The sequence below is a fragment of the Metarhizium acridum genome, assembly GCF_019434415.1.
Source record: "Metarhizium acridum strain ARSEF 324 chromosome Unknown scaffold_452, whole genome shotgun sequence".
Taxonomy (NCBI): Eukaryota; Fungi; Ascomycota; class Sordariomycetes; order Hypocreales; family Clavicipitaceae; genus Metarhizium; species Metarhizium acridum.
The window spans coordinates 151,236-168,806 of record NW_027094037.1 but is presented as its reverse complement, the minus strand read 5'-3'; the positions used below and the strand labels follow the sequence as shown (position 1 = coordinate 168,806).

At 41.6% G+C, this 17,571-nt stretch overlaps 1 protein-coding gene across 1 annotated transcript; it reads left to right on the top strand.

Annotated features, from left to right (window-relative positions):
• Positions 1-1,404: 1,404 nt before the first annotated feature.
• J3458_017992 (uncharacterized protein) lies at positions 1,405-2,218 on the top strand (the record flags this gene model as incomplete). Its single annotated transcript, XM_066121149.1, has 3 exons — positions 1,405-1,639; positions 1,712-1,836; positions 1,889-2,218. 3 exons carry the CDS (start codon positions 1,405-1,407, stop codon positions 2,216-2,218), a joined length of 690 nt encoding a protein of 229 aa, XP_065973847.1.
• Positions 2,219-17,571: the final 15,353 nt, after the last annotated feature.

The window sequence follows — 17,571 nt, the reverse complement described above, 5'->3', positions numbered from 1 at the left end:
AGCACACATGATTGCCTTTGAAGACACAGGGTGATTGGTTAGCTCTGGGCAGGTAAACAGTGTGATGGAAGGCCATAAATACCTGTGCGAGATAACCTATGCAATGAGGTAAATGACTCTCATGTAGGAAATGTTCGTCGGCACGCTCGCCCCGTCGGGCGGAATGGCTATCCTGCGGATGCTCTGGTGTATTTCGCAGCTGCCTCTGCAGCATTGCTCTCAAAAGCGTTAGGCAGTGCATTTGGTGAAACATCGAAATTCCCCAGTCTATGTTGAACGTTTCATTGTGCCTTATTGAGATAAAGCCCTCATTTTTTGGCATTACAGTAGAAGACCAATGTTCGTCGTTATCATGGGAAACGTCTTCCAAAGCACTGAACCGAGTAAAGTTACTCGTCTCCCATGATTCTGAAAGTTTTCTATCATGGCGATAGCAGATACGAAACGGGGTTTCTGGGTGAAGCTGAAGTGTTAAAACTACTAAGCTGACCATTAAGATCCCTATCGTCAGCGGATAAGGGTTCCTGGTCTTGAAGGATTTGAATTCCATAGCATCGCTCTTTGAGATACGGATTGCAGAGAGGGAAGGGGGCGAGAGGAGATTGCCGGTTCGTGACTACTCTATGTTGAGTGTCTGTCAGAAACGGCGCAGCCAGGAGCATTTAACCGGGCTTGACCTCACTTACGAATTGAGGCTGCAGGAGGAAAACTAAGAAGGATACACCCTCTGCCAGAATGGTGGGCGGGGGGTAGTCCTAATAATACAGCCACCCTCTTGGACACCGTGGCGGAAATTTTAGTTACTGAGCCCAAAATGATTTCCGCTACTGTGTGATATGTCACATAATAGCGCGTAACGATAGATCATCCGGCCTTGAACGCCCATTTCCTGTCTGGTAGCTTTCTGTACTCTGGTTTACCTGCACAGAATCTTTTTAGGTGTGTCGAGAGCCGCCCATACCGTAATGCATTGCTGCAACGTTCCGTTTACGGGCATCTCAATTCTCTGGACATCGGTCCACTCCGGTAGACAAGAATATAGATCACCTTTCCCACACTGGACATCATTAGGTTCCTCGGACAACTTCCCCGGTTCTTCCCTGTTTCTCGTGTCTGCCAAGCAACGAGGGAGCTGCAAGCGCATCGAAATTTCTACCTCTGATCAAATATAAACTGAAAAAATTACCTGACCACATGTTCACAACACCATTCAAGTCTTAAGGTAGAAAGAAATGTTACTCAGCAGACGAGGCTCGATTTGCAGTGAGCGCCATGATGAAGATGGCCTACTTGGCAAAAACGCCCAGTTCATTTCAGAGCGTGTAACGTCTTCGAGATGGCTATTTATTCTCATTCTCGGATCATTGGCCCTAGATGTCGTTCTTTTCTGTATTGTTTTTCTCCATGATAGTTCTGAGCGTCTATACCGCATGCCTCAATTATTATACTGTGAGTGACGAACGAGTGCTGGGTATTACCGGCAATATAGCTCCTGAACTTACTCCGTCAACAGCTCCCGCCCAAGATGCTATTCGTTATGAAGTGAAAAAGTTTCATCGAGGTTTTGGGGAACAAAAAACAATATACCAAGGAGATCCTTCTCCAGAAGTCGACAAAATATGGAAGAGTCTGTACAACGGTAGGTTTCGGTCTCTTCTATTCAACCTCACCGCTTGAAAACTTATGCTTTGTTTTTGACACCGTCACCCAGAAATTGGTATAAGCAGATTATCTCGAGAGCAAGCAGAGCTTCTTCCGAATCGCACATACCCATTCATGGGAGATGACGGGTATTACATAGCTGAGTTGGCTGTCTTCCATCAGCTACATTGTGTTGTATGTAAGATTTTCTTCTCCACAAATAATTTGTTGCTAACATAGCGGCCAGAACGTAATTAGAATAGCGTTATTCAAAGACTACTATCAAACGGTCCTCAGTCCAGAAGAGTTCGACGATGTGCAAGGCTCGTATGGGCGTGACCATATTAGCCACTGCCTAGATGCCGTTCGGGAGGCAATCATGTGTGCGTCTGACGTTAGTGTCATTACTTGGCAGTGGAATGACCAAGCAAAAAAGGCTCTAGGCCATGGCGATGTTCTTCACACCTGTCGAAGCTTCGAAAAAATTCAGGAATGGGCAGCTGAGAATCAAGCGGTGGTGGACTTCAACGCCGAGATCTTCGTCAAAGGCGACCCCGTTGTGGATGGCGTTGACTGATACTTGTCTGGAAAACTCAAAGTAGAGGTGCCTAAATAAGACACAGTCATCTTTGGCAGCTAGGGTAAACTTGCTCCGTATATTGTGATTTCTTAAACTACTACGTAAAGCGGCGCCACTTTCTTGGCATCATTTTTTTTTTCTTTGTCTTCAGACCAGGTATTCATTCCAAATTTTTGGCCAGATAAAACAGGCACTCCCGCATGGAGGGTTTTCGGATGGACTTGTCCAGATTCCCGCAAGTTCCCCCAAAGTACCGCGTTCCCAGCGATAGCTTTAGATCAAACCCCTTCACGAGGGGTCTCGTCGCATTCTATATGATCGCACCAGTTCTTTCCTTCTGGCCTTTTCAACAGTGGAAAATGCGTTCTCCCCCAGTGACATTTAAAAAAAGATGAACAAAAAACATGGCTCTTCGAGGATTAGACTCACCCCAATCATAATGTTTCACATAATGACCGGCTGTTCCATATTTAACGATCTCAATAGCCTCTATTTCTCTAGTCAAAGCACCAAATCCTTGGAAAGCCTGTGTGAGGTCCTCAATTGGACCAGCTTCAATCGCTTGGGATAGGCGGTTTTCGCATGCTGGTGTCTTTGGTCGATGGTAGTGCTGCCATCGAAAAGAATGATTTTGGAATCCCCAAATTCTGTTCCGCTATGATCAAATTAGATAGCTTCGAGTGGAAGTGCAATCCATAGGCTGTTTTACTTTAGCTTTGTTAGCTCTGCCGCCTCGAAGTCAGTTATGAATGAGGAAATGTAGATGACGAGCGGGTCAGCAGAGAAGACGTGAGCCTGATACGCATGACGACGGCAATCCCGATCCATAACGGCTTCGAGGCTCTTCTCTTGATAGAATTCGGATATGCGATTACAAACGGAAGTCCAATTGAGTACAGCTTAGATGTTGACTGCAATAGCCGAGAACAGTACGATCCGGGCTGATAGATAGTTCGTGTGCACAATGGACACAAAAGTCGAGTAATAGAGATTGGAGAATCCTGCGTCAAAAAATTGGCCCTCGGATCGACATTGGTAACTCCAGGCTTTAGTTGCGAGGGGCAATTACACGTGTGGGCAAAATGCGGAAGGCAATAGTCATCAAGCTGTCAGTTGTGGACCATGATGTTACGATTCAAACGCCCTTTTCGCGATCAGGTCATCGTGCAGCCTCAAAAAATGCGAACATAGAAAGGTTGGTTGCTTTGTTAGCGATCCTTGGGTTGTCGGAAGCAGTTCCTACAGCACCAAAGTAATGACAGATCGTATTACCACATGCACATCCCTAGATGGTAGTCCAAGTCAGATACTCCCCAGTCGAACGAGAATGTCATGCATGGCCGAGCATGACCTCCTACAGGATATGTGGGCGTGACATATGACAGTCTATCGTCTCATGAGTTAAATGTTACAATAATTGAGAATCAAGGTGTGAGTGGATATTGGTGATGAGTTGGATGAGGTGCATGCTTCAGTGCATGGTATGGTGTTTAAAAGTCCGTAAAGTGGACATGAAAAAACAGCACGTCAACATGCGTGCGTTTGGATATTGGTGATAAGTTCAGTCAGCGAGATGCATGTACTAAGGTTGTGCTACAGTGATAATAATTTCCGTGACGGGTCAAGTACCTTGAAAGAGCCAATATCCAATATTATGGGGTTTGAATATTATTGACAAATTCCGCGAGTTGCATGTACCTAGACTGTGCTACAGTGATAATAAGTTCTGTGACGTGTCAAGTACCTTGGGTTTGGGGAGAAGAGCCAACATTCGTGGGGTTTGGATGTTGGTAACAAGTTCAGCGAGATGCATCAATTGATGCTTTAGGACGTGCTCTGCGGGTCAAAAAGTCCGCAAAGTGGATCTTGAGAAACGGTCAACATCCGCGGTGAAGAGATGCTGATGATGTGATGGATCATGTTAATCCCGCAACCATCATATGCCGAGGTCGGCCAGAATGGTTTCTTTTAAGACGCGTCTCACTCCGGCTCCTAGTCTAAACCACCCATGGCATCAACCATACTCAGTATAAAATTCTGAAGCAGCTCCTTGGGATTCGAGATAGCCAATTCACCCATTCACCCCTTTTCCATATTTTTCAGAAAGAAACCAAGATATCTAAAAGCCGCACCACATCAATTGTCAACCAAAAATGAAACATCACTTTTTTGTTGCTCTCCTACTCTCCATATCTGGGATTGTCAATTCCGGGCCTATAGTAGAGCGAGTGCGTTGAATAAACCGGACATTGCGTGCCTAAATACTAACTCTTATCCAGGATACCCTCGATGTTCTCAATGGCAACAGCGGCTGGACCCCGCCTCCCGACCGCAAGAGAGATATGGCTGGGAATATCTGAATCATGTTGAAAGATCTGTCTGGTAGTTTAACATCATGGGACTCAACTATGCCTCGCTTATGCGACAGTTCAGAATACCGGCTGTTTTTACATTCATCCTCGGGCTACATACACTCATTACATCTCTTTGACTTGCTGTCCCTGGTACTTAAATATGTTTGCAAACATCGTCGGTCGCTTTACATCGTCAGGCAACGCTCATCGTTCTACTTGTGTACCAATTCACACTAGCTACCAGACAGAATTGATCCACTTCATGACAAGTGATGAAGTGTTCGTTACCCCAGCAAGGTGAATGTGTTTGCGACTTGACGTCTCAAAATCATCACTGTGGAAACCTTCGTGGCCGTGACGGGGACGGGTGGGCTATAGATGTCATCTAGTATCCGCGCTTTCCAAATCCTCCGTATCAAACGCAAGTTGCTCTATTGCAGTCGAGTAATCGCAATATCAGCGGCATTTACAGAAACAGATCATGTTGACCAGTCGGACGCCGGATCGACAGGCGGCAGAGATTTGCTTCTTATACAGAGAATTCTTAGGCTCAATCAAACCAAAAGCTTTGCACAGCTTCCTTACCCTTCCACGATAAGCTCTTTCCCTCATGCCAACTTGAAACGTTTTTATTTGATTCACATGTGCTGGATACTAAGCATCAACACATTCTAGCAGCGTTAGATCCCATGTGACACTACCAGTTGACGTATATAAGAGCAGCAGACGGTGTCCCCGAATCCTTTGAACTGAGCTTTGCCCCAAAGCCCACTTTGCCGTGCTCTTACCTACTTTCATTTTTCCAATTTCTTAAGCAATATGTCAGGTCAAATATTGTACTGAGCCGCGAGGATTGGATTAGCCCTCCTCTCCTACGGCGCACTAGTCCTAGGCTCTTTGCAATACTGCCACTAACCGACACATCATTGCCATTTTTGCATTTCAGCTATGATGACATTGAACGCTGCCACTTCCTCCGCAGATCTGCTCTTAACTTTCGGGTTCTAGGCGCTCCCTAAGACAGGTTAAACAGTGGTTGAATTCGGAGACAGAATGTTCCGATTTTTAATACTCATCGGATCTGTTGTCGACTCTCCCAATGAATCTCCCCCAACCCACTACATTGAAAGTTTTCGCTGAAAAAGATAGTAATAGTACCTGTCTTGAGAATTCGACATGGCAAGTGAGTAGCGAGAACTTGGTGGCTAACAGGCGTACGGAGGCCATTTTGAACCACGACCATACGAAATAGCGCCTGACACATCCATAGCCGCACTACACGTCAATGACAGTTTTTGGTTCGAAGCGAAGATTGTCTACTACGGATACGGCAAGTCATTGCCAGCACAGACAACGGACTTGCAACACCTAATTTAGGCAACGGACCGGGTCAGCAAACACTTAGACACTGCAGCCGATGCTGCGCTTATGGTCCATTGTCAACACGGCCACTCAGCATTCAATATCAGTAAATTGCAAGGAATAATGCAGCATGAGTTTCCCGTAATTAACTTCAATAAGGGAAATGGTGATGTGACCAGCTCTGTAAGTTGAGACGAACAGTCCACTTCAGTTTTCCCCATTCGGCCCTCATATGTGCACGGCATTTTAATGGTTGTTGGAACCATAGCTCTTTATCCGCTTGGAGCCGTTTTCATCCGTAGCCGACATGAATCATCGCTCAGTCTACACATTTTAATACAATGCATGGCGTCAGGACTATGTTTGGCTGGCCGTGTATTGGCGGGGATTACTATTGCATTCAACGGGCAGGTATGATCGTATGATCTAGTTTTGTTTGCTTCGGTAACAGTTCGAAAATTGATTTCTAATTTAGAGAAGCTTCAACGAGCCTTATGTTTTGTTTGGCCTTTCCATCCTTGTTCTCGTCATAGTACAGATCTCGCTCGGTTACCTCCACCACTATAATTTCGAATGTCGAACTTCAATGCCGAAAGTCACCTGGGCACATATAATGTTCGGCCGTTTGATCGTAACTTTCGGGTGTGTCAAGTCATTCATATTCGTGCTCTTTGCCTGAAGGCATTCTGCCTGATACAAAGAACATAGTCTGACTTCATATTTCCACGGGCTCAGAGCTTGCTGGCTCATCGACTTTGACTTTCATCTTCCTCGGGACTCTGTCAGCCATGGATGCCTTCATCATCTCCGGACTGGCATATTTTCATCATTTGGGTATAGCAATGCCCGAAATTCAGGAAAAGACATAAACTCCTCTCCTCTCGTTGTTCGGGTCCCATGTTACGAGCAAGATAGCTTATTTTCGCTATCACTAGGTTCAAAATTGCCTTTTACTCTGCTTGCAACAGCAATGCCAACCACAAAGATTCCGCTCCAGATACTAGTTATAGTATTAGTAAACGTGTCCTTATAATTCCACTTTGTTTATAGTAAAGGAAAGATTCGTGGCTTTATGTGCTTGAGCTTGATAACCAACCCCTGCTGGCCACGCTTTCTTAATACAGAATGTGGACTAGGTGTATTATATTTCTAGCATGTTATATATTACACATCGCCATTACGGCTCACCATATGCAGAGTGTCGTGGCCCGCATATCTTGCCTAGCACTACTTCTTGTTAGTTCACCCTACGTTATGCAGCTACTTGTGCCGCACCTGCCTGGAAGATCACTCCGCTCCGGGCTGGCTGTTAAGCTGTTTTTCTCCCGCATAATAATGTGGCCCTGCGACTGTTTTGTAACGCCCTTCTGTTGCTGGATGTGCATGTCGTTCTCGTCCCTCTCCTAGACAGATTATTCGTGAGAATTTAAATTTTCCATCCCCTATCGGATACCTAGTCAGCCCCTGTTTATGCTATCCAGCTCTATACAATGAATCCTGTGACTTCAGAAGCCCGCAATAGCTGGTCTGCGGACGATACGATTCTGGCGCTTCGCAATCACAAACTAACTGTTCGCGAGCATATCTCGGATGTCCTCGGCCGTGCAGAGAGGGCACAGTCGTTGAATGCCTTCATTAACCTGCTGCCCGACCAGGCATTAGCCGCTGCAGATAAAATAGACGCTGCAATCGCAAAAAGAGAGCCTCTTCCTCCATTGGCAGGTCTGGCTATTGTTGTAAAAGACAACATCAACCTGGCTGGCTTCCCGAATACTGGTGGTACGAATGCTCTTCTCACCGCATGTCCGTCCAACACGGCACCGAGCCTGGAGAAGCTGATGGTGGCCGGTGCCATTGTCATTGGCAAAACAAACATGCACGAGCTCGCATTTGGAGTCACGAGTACAAATTTGTCGCCATTTGCCGGGCCAGTACGCAACCCCTACGCCATCAACATGATTCCGGGTGGCTCATCAGGAGGAACGGCGGCAGCGATTGCTTCTCGTGTCGTAACCTGTGGTTTGGGTACAGACACCGGAGGCTCTTCGCGCATCCCCGCGGCTTTGACTGGAATTGCGGGTTATCGGCCGTCGGTTGGTGATGGAGGCGAGCAGCGTCGTTATCATGACGACCATGGCGTCCTCCCAATCAGCCACACTCGAGACACGGTTGGACCCATGGGCCGCAGCATGGCGGAAGTTACCCTGTTGGATTTTATTATATCTGGACGACCGCGAGCAAAGCCTGCCCAGCTCCATGGCGTCCGGCTAGGCATCCCGCCTGTGCTTTGGACGGGACTGGACAAGGAGCTGGAGAAAACAGTGCTGCGTGCACAACATATGCTCCAAGAAGCGGGAATCGAACTAGTCAAGAATGACATACCCAACTTGCTCGAGCTGGATAGCACTGTCGGGCTTCCCATCGCAGTGCATGAGGCGCTTACTGATATCCCGGCGTATCTGCAAGGCTCACGCATCAAGGGTGTACGTCTAGAGGATATTTTCGACGGCATCTCAAGCCCAGACGTGAAACTTGTTTTCGGCTCCATAATAGACGATACCTTTGGACATGAGTACAATCAAGTCATGGCGGTTCGACGCCCAGCTCTCCAGAAGCTGTACGCAGACTACTTCCGACAGCACCGGATCGACGCTATCCTCTTCCCGACTACCATTCTTCCCGCCACGCCCATAGACATAGTACATGGCTCTGGGAACGTGTCCATCAACTGTGGACCCCCAATGGACGCCTTTACTGCTTACACTAGAAACACGGCGCCAGGAAGTGATGCGGGAATACCGGGCTTGAGCATACCCGTGGGAAAGACAGCCGACGGCTTGCCGGTTGGCATCGAAATTGACGGCCCTCTAGGCAGAGATGAGAGACTTCTTAGCTTAGGCCTTGCGATGGAAAAAGTGCTTGGTTGCTTGCCCGGCCCAAAGCCTTGGGTCTGATTTTCCCTGACGCTCTGTTAATCGAACGCCCGACTCTCCCAAATGTAATGCTGATGCAGTCAAAAGCTCGATACGTCGTGGGAACCACCAGATTTGGCAGAAAGTGTTTAGCTGTCGGGATAACAACCAAGGGTGACTCGTCAGATGTGTCATGGTCAGTGTGGTTGGGAACGTGAATTTGATAAGCATCTTCATCACAAAGATTACTTGGAAAAAGGGCATTTCTGTCTAATTTAAAACTAGCCATTGCACAGCAAAAGTGGTATCATCCATTGCCATTAAACGGCCCCTAGATTTACGGTTCAAAACACTGCTAAGAGAAACCAAACCATAAAAGAACTCCGGCTACCATGTCAGACTGGCTGAAATGCAGCTGAGGATGTAGCATTAGACCAAGGTGCTCCTTTGCGGCTGTAATATCGTACCGGATTATCCATAATGTATTCCTCGCTGTCGTTGATTGTCGCCCAGCCTTGAGGAACGTGTTTCTGGCTATCCCATTTCCTTTGCTCAAGCCGGTGGCTTTGGCGACCAATGGTTACAATGGAAATCTCCCTGTTCCCAATGTCGCTCTTGGACCGATCCTTGGATGATATGCTGTGGACTATTATTGTGCATTTCCTAATAATCCACGGTCCCAAAATCGGCGCGTTCACAGAAATGATGCCCACAAACTGCAAAACGGTCAACATTAGCAACTTGCCCCCGTTAAAAAGTGTAGCACATGCCATGGCATCTTACTGTCTCGCGAATTGCCCATATGGTTGAAATATCTACCCTGGTTGCATCCTTTATAGACAGAACGCATCGCAAAAGACTTGCAACGATGACAAAAATACCGGTGGTGAGCCAAAGCCCATAGACCAGTTTCCTAATCGTCATAAGTAGTCGATTTCGGTTATAACGGGAAGAGTCTCTTACTTGGACCATGGAAGCTGCACAATCCACAGGAGTGGTAGCGGGATGTAGAGGATAAGTAAATCCGTACTAAGATATGCATTAGATACAGCTTGAAATCATGCTCCTTAGTTTGGTGATGGCAACTCACGACACATTCGTCACGAGCAAGGTGAAAAATACTTGATTCGGACTACCACAATTGTCTGGGTCGGCTGTTAGGAATCAATGTTACACTCAGCTTATACTGGGGGATTCGTCTTACCACCTGGATACGGGTAGATTTGCCAGTTTTTATAGAAAGGTAGGCACCGTAACAAAACGACTCCAATCGTAGCCATAAAAGAGAAAACGCAAGCGATCGCAGCTATAATGACGAGGCGTCTCTGCTGAGTTTCCAGTCTACATGTCCAGTGATCAGCTCATACCAAGACTCAGCAAGAAAAAGAGCTGCATCACCCACGTAAGCCTGCGGTAGAAGAAGAGCATGCATGCTTTCAGGCACCATATAAGCGTGATGTAGAGACACCATCCGGCCATGTCAGCTTTGGAGCCCTTAACGATACGTTTCTTCTCTGCTTGTGTTAGGGAGAGGGCCATGTCGTCGGTCATGCCCACAATGGATCCCCATTGTCCTAATTAGAACCAAATTAGATCAGGAATTGGAAGGTTGATAACAATATTGGATAACCCACCTATCATTTCAAGCATGGCAGTTTCGCCCTTGATAACCGAGATGTCAGCAATAGCACTATGAAATACTAGACATTCGGGAGTTGACGTACAGTTAAGAAAAATACGGCCGCAATAGCGAAGTAGTCATCCCCATGCCAGTTCCATCCCACGACATGTATTCTGTAGGCAGTTCGACCGAGAAGAACGGTCATGCCAATAGCGTACTCCGTCCAAGCTTCGACCTGGAATGGCGTCGTGGCCATTTTGCCAATTGATTGTCGCGATACAACGGCATCAACCCCAACGGGCTGTAAATGCCGCCGACATTAGGAAAGCGGGCGGGTGAATGGGAGGTCTGAGGTAGAGAAAGGACTCCAAAATCTCCTGGCGGGTCTCGCTGTTTTTAAGATGAGATGAATCATAGTGGATCGGCAAGGTTCAAATGTTTCAACATGTGTTGGTCTAGCATGCTTTGGATTATGGCCCTCGGCATCTGACTTTGCTAAGATATCCATGCCAAATACCGTGCGCATGGTAGTGTCAACCAAGTACCAACCACAATCCGGTTATGGCGCCACGCCTGGCTCAGGTCTCAGACTAGGAGTTTTAGACGCGAAGCCAATAACAGCATCTAACAGATTAGAGGCGGCCAGTTGACATGTGTCAAATGCACGAATATTCCCCGGAGTCTTTGTAGGTAGAGAGGAGTTCGTTTGTCTTCCCCGATAGGCGCTGACAACGGTGCCCGGCTGCTACGTGTGCAGATACTTCTCTAGCGCTTTTATAGAGGAAATGCGTCATCTTCTTATCGAGATGCAGTAATGTATTCTATACTCAGAGCACTTAGCCAGCTTATTGTAGTCCTGGTTCATGAGTGTCGATGGCTCGTTGACAGGTAGTGTCATGCTAGCACTGTGATCTTTCCTCCTCCTCTTCATATTTTCCAATAGTCACATCTGTGGTCCTCAAAAATGAAGTCTCTTTTTGACGTTACGCTTCGATGACACCTCGAAACATGAATTCTTCGGGATCAAGAATCACTATTAAGGGGCCGCGAACGTTCCGGTCGGCCGTTCCTGTTCCTGTCGAGAACGGAGATGCAGGGGCTGCGATGAGTGTAGTTTGAGAACGTCGATCAAGGATCTTGGTTCACCTCAACTTTAAGCTGCTATGCCCTTTACGTTCTTGAATATTCATGAGTTTCATCTAGAGCTTAGTCGACAGATAACAAACTATATCAAGAGAGAAACTTCCAATAATCGGTGCACGAAGCCAACGGGCAAATAAAACCCGTAGATCCGAAAACGTGTAGTGGCAGCCTGGATGCGTTGGAGGGCGCATTGGTGCTCTAGTCCGACGTACATGTAGCACTTTGCTCTCCAAACTTGCGTCTGCATGCTCCCAACGCAAGGCATAGCTATTGATCCGTTCTATCCTAGTAGACTAACACTGATCCCATGAGCGACGACGCTGTTGCATCACTAGTTGACAGGTGGAGAGATAAACTTCTCCATGTCGAATCACGGGATCCGGTAATTCCAGAATACATGGGATTCGTAGATGGCCAGCAAAAATTTCTGTTACTAGATTTGAAAATTAAGACCCCAGTCCTAATGTCTTGTGCGTTTGACCTGCCCTAACCTCTCTTTAGTTCGAGACTCGTGTGAGATGCAGCCAAGACATTCCTGTTATACTATTACGTAGCGTTTCTCTCGCACTAGAACTTCGTTCTGTGGCAGTATTTCTCTAGAGGAAATTATAGTTTACTTCTATCGCCTAGAAACGGGAGGAACCTCGTATTACTCTAAGCATGCAAGGGAATGATGCAGGTAGCTTGTTATGGATATTTGCGAGCTCTCTATAGAAATTAGGCATTGCAAGAATGAATAGAGAAGGAGAATTCCAGTGCATAATCGTTCTATACTAATAATACATTATCCACTAAGCAATTAGCTATTATGAATTTATGATAGGCTCAGGTTATCAGCCACGAAACGACTCACGCATATCTTCAAAAATTCCGAAAGTAACTATACACGAGCAAAGTAAAAGCGATATGATGATCAATTAGTAATCAGACTATAAGCTGCCCCTATCTTCCTATTGCATAAATTCTCAGCCGATGCTGCTAGACGAACTTGAGGTGACTTACCGGTTTATACACTGTGATTAAAGACATGGATACGAAACGTCTAAAGTTCTGATATCCCCAAGAGAAATTTAAGCCTCCAAGCATAACCGTCCCAATATTACGATGGGAACATTCCGGTATTACTTGTAATTGTCAATATAATGTTAGATAAAGCGCAATTAGTTACATACGACCATAGCCGCTAGTAGAACTCACGATCCCGTTAAGCTCTTCTCCGGGGTTCTAATACCTCTAAATATAAAGGAGTATACCTCTTAAAATAAAGGATATAGTATTTAGTTTTAAAGGATTAGAAACTAAGAGTTAGTGTAGGAGAATTATAATTACCTACTATATTTTACGTGGGGGTTAAGGAAACTAAATACTACTAATACTAATAAGATATATATTTCTTAGTACGTTAAAGCTACTCCCTTTTATTACGTAACCTCTAATTACTTATAGGGTTTAGACTTTTTATTTTAGCTAATAGCTAATTATATAAAGTAGTACTATTATACGATACTCTTATTATCTAGTCTTTTATTTAAGTAAGAAGTATAATCTCCTATAATTATAATTTTTAGGTATTATATTAGATTAAGAATTTATAGTTCCTTATAGTTTCTCTTTATTAATAGTAAAAGACTATTAAAAATTTACTTTATTCTCCTATTATAATAGTCTATAAATCCCCCTAGTATAATAGGCACGTTATTAGTATACGGCTAAGTTAAGCTTACTTATAGCACTAAAGTAGGTGGAGAAGTGGTGGATTATTATAATTAATAAGCTTATTAGGTATAGTTTATAAGAGCGCTAAATTAATTAGAGTAATAGCTGTATTAATAGAACATAGTAGAGCCCCTCTATTATTACTAGTGTATCTTCTAGCTTTTAGTATGCAAGGATTTTTACGTTATCGGTTAATCTAGCTTCTATACCTTCGTTTATATAACTATATTAGCTTAATAAGATTAGCGTTATATAAGAGGTAAAGAGAGGCGATAAAGGTAACCCTTTAAAGTTTTAAGTTAAAGTTACTTTATATAAACGCGAAAAGTTATTTACTTAGCCTTTAAGAGTAACTAAGAATTTCTAGAGACCCCTTACACTATTATATATCTAATAGATTTGCTAATCGTTAAAAGCGGGAATAAGCCTAGTTATAGCGGCCCTTTTACTTTAAAGGAGAAATAGAAGATAACTAGTTATTAATATTATTATTACACTATTTCATATAAATTTAACTTCTAAGAATATTAGTCTACTAGACTAATACCCTAAGATTATCTTATTATTATATAGCGCTACTATAAAAGCCCTATAATTTACAGGTAGCTATAGGCTTTTCTTACTATCTAGAGTTATTTACTCTTTATTAACATATAAAAGATAGTTGGAAGGAGTCTTATTAGGATATTATTCGGATAAGACGAATGTAGATAATAGTCGGAACGATCTATAATTCGTTGTAAGGTATCTACTATTAGGCGAGAAGGCTATAGCTGTAATCTAGTCGCTATGTCCCTTAAGCGTTCGCTAGTAGCTCCCCGTCGCCGTATCTTAAAGCCAAATAATCTTATCCTTTAACGCCGAGCTGAGCGTCTTACCGTTAGGCGAAAAGGCTATAGCCGTAACCTAGCCGCGGTATCCCTCGAGCATTCGCTAGTAGCTCCCTGTTACCGTATCCCAGAGCCGAATAGTCTCGTCGCGTAACGCTAAGGCGAGCGTCTTGCCGTCGGGCGAGAAGACCACAGCCGTAACCCTGCTATTGTGTCCCTTAAGCGTTCGCTGGTAGCTCCCCGTTACTGTATTCTAGAGCCGAATAGTCTCGTTCTTTAACGCTAAGGCGAGCGTCTTACCGTTAGGCGAGAAGGCCACGGCCGTAACCTAGCCGCGGTGTCCCTTAAGCGTTTACTAGTGTGTATCCTAGTAGGCTTTAATTTCTATTACTATTTAGATAAACGGTAACCTATACTCCTATTATACGGCTTTAACCTCGCTTATTACTAGGCTAAATATAAGTATAAAGGCGTATATTTATAGTAGAGCTTATTTTATAATTAACTTATAGCTTTAAATAAACGCTTTAATATCTTCTAGAAATTAAGTAAGCTTAAAACTTACACTTAATTTTTAAAGGGAATTAATAGCTATAAGAAATAAAGAGTTATAAGTATACCTGGGTAATATATAAAAGCTTTTTAATTATTTATATCTCTTTTAAAAGCTTTTTTAAGAGAGATAGGCTTTTAAGCTAGTATAAGAGACTCTACTTTAAAAATGTAAATACTTCTCTATTATTTGCTAGCGTACTCTTACACTTAAGGCTTTTACTATTTCTAATAAGGTGGTTAGCCTAGAAGACGTAAGAGTATCGTATTAAAGCTAGCGGGTTTAGTTAGGGGGTTATTATATCCTTTAGTTTAAAGCTGTAATTAAAGTTATATTTATTTTACTATAAAACCGCGAATATTACTTTAATAAAGCGTTTAGTAATATTTACGTGTTTTTAGGTAGCTTTAAATAGCTAGAGTTTAAGTGTAAAGTTCTTATTTAAATAGTTCTTAATAAACTAATAAATAAGGTAAACTATTTTCTCTCTTATTACTAGAAATAAGCTATATAACTTAATAGCTATTACTATAATATTATCTAGTATAATAAAAAGAGTAGCTAGCTTAAATATAAAGAGCGAATAAAATGTAAGAGTAGCGTATACTAGAATTCTCTTATAATTCTAGGGGTTTACTTTCTTTACTTTCTTAATTCTTATTATTATATAGTTATATAGCTTTAATAAACCTAAAGGTATAGCTTTAATACGCTAAATAACGTATTATTTATAAATTATTTTAAGAACTTTAAATGTAAGAGCTATTTAAAGAAAAGTGTTTAAGGCTCTTTAATAGAGTTTATTTAAGACCTTATTTAAAACAATTAAATTATACTTATACTTACCCTTAAGGGTAAAGAGCTTATAATTAATATACGCGTTAATAGGCCCTACTAGAATTTATGTATTTAGCTTAATAAGGCTCTTTAAAATGTTTTAAGTATAGGTATTTAAAGTCTTAAGTCTAGTAATAATATTAACCTTTAATTAGCTAAAGACTAGCTACCTTACCTTATTAAATTAACTAATAGAATTTAAAATAAGCTAAAATAATTTATTTAACCCTAGTTCTATTTTATTACACTTATTTAAGGCATTTACTATAAAAAGAATAGGTAATAAGTTAGGATTAATTAGTATACTTTAAAACGCGTTAAAGAGCGTAAAGAATACGTTCTTATCTTAGAAAAGAGCGGGGTTAAAGTTCTTATACTTCTTACGTAAGTGTAAGATAAGATATAATTACCTTACTAGGAGTATTTAAACTAGGGATCTTAAAGCTGCTATTACGCTATTTAGGGTTATATTTATAGCTTAATAAAAGAAATAAGAGAGCTTAAGTGTAAGAAAGTCTTACTATTACTTAAGGTTATAAATAATACCTATTAAGAGTATTATCTTTCTTATACTAGTAGGTCTCTTAACCTATAGTAGTTAATATAGATTATGGTTAAGCTAGTTATTATTCTATTAAGTGAGAGCTATATACTACTTTATATTAAGGATTTAATTATATGTATTAACGAGTAGTATATCTTTCTTCTTTTTAATTTTCTTTATATTATTCTTTAAGTTAATAACGCGAAGATTTTACTAGTATTATCTATTAATATTATTAAGTTATAGCTTCTTTTAAAGAGCTAAAAACTCTTAAAGGGTTTAATATATATTACTAAGTAACCTCTTTATATTCTTTACACGCTTAATAAGCTACGCTAGGGCGCTCTTTATATAGTGCTTATTATACTAGTTAAAATCTCTTTAAAGGGTTGCTTTTACATTTATAATAGTCTTAAGATTATTATTCTAGTTATTCTAATTTATAAGGCCGCGAAGAAAGATAAGACCCTAGTATTAATAGTAAGAGCAAATACTTTTTATTTAATATAAAAGAAAAGCCTTATAAAGAGCAAGTGTTTTTGCTTTTAGCTAGGGTAAAATTAAGTTAAAAGACTTATTAACGTAATTCTTATTTAAAAGATGTTTAGTAAGGGTATAATACTAGTTTATTCTAGAGATAACGTATAAGATACTAGTAAAATTAGATTTTATTACTTTTATAGGATTTAAAAGAATTTAAATAGAGATTAGTAGATAGAAGTTAAGGAAATATAAGGGTATTACTTACCTATAATTTAATATATACGCTAGCTTATAAAAGTATAGCTTATAGGATATTTTAGATAGCTATATTAATTATTCTCTTAGCTAAGAGAATAAACTAAGTAACGTTACTTACTCTCTTTATAATATTTAATAGCATGGAAATCTTCGCCTAGCTATTCTCTATTAGCTTCTTTATAAATAACTATTACTTAGCTAGATCTTTTAGATTAGCTAAGACCTTAACGCTAATAATAATATTAGGTTTAGTTTCTAGAATTATCTTTAAGGTTTTTAAATAAGACTTAATAAGCTTTATAATATCTTTATTCTTCTTAAGACTATTATAAGTAGTATTTTAGAGTTTCTAAGATTTAAAAAGAGCTATACTTTATTACTCTATTAATTTGCTTTTTAATTTATCTTTAGGCTAGTATTTAACCGTTTAAACTTATATTTACGTAGTGTTACTAGGCGATTTTATAGTCTTTTTAAGAGATACTACGTGAAGTGGGCTAGCTTTATTAGGTCTCTTCTTTATAGCTCGCGTTACCTTAGTATTAGTTAAATTAAAAGAAGTATACGGCTTTATTACGCTACTAGAAGGCGCCTTTAAGCTGTACTTCTCTTCTTATTTTAAGGGATAGGCTTCTATTAGAATATAAGTTCTAAGACTTATAGCTTTATAGTTTAGAATTAACGTACCTATAAACTACCTAAGAGAAGGGGGCTATAACGCTATATTACGTTAAAAG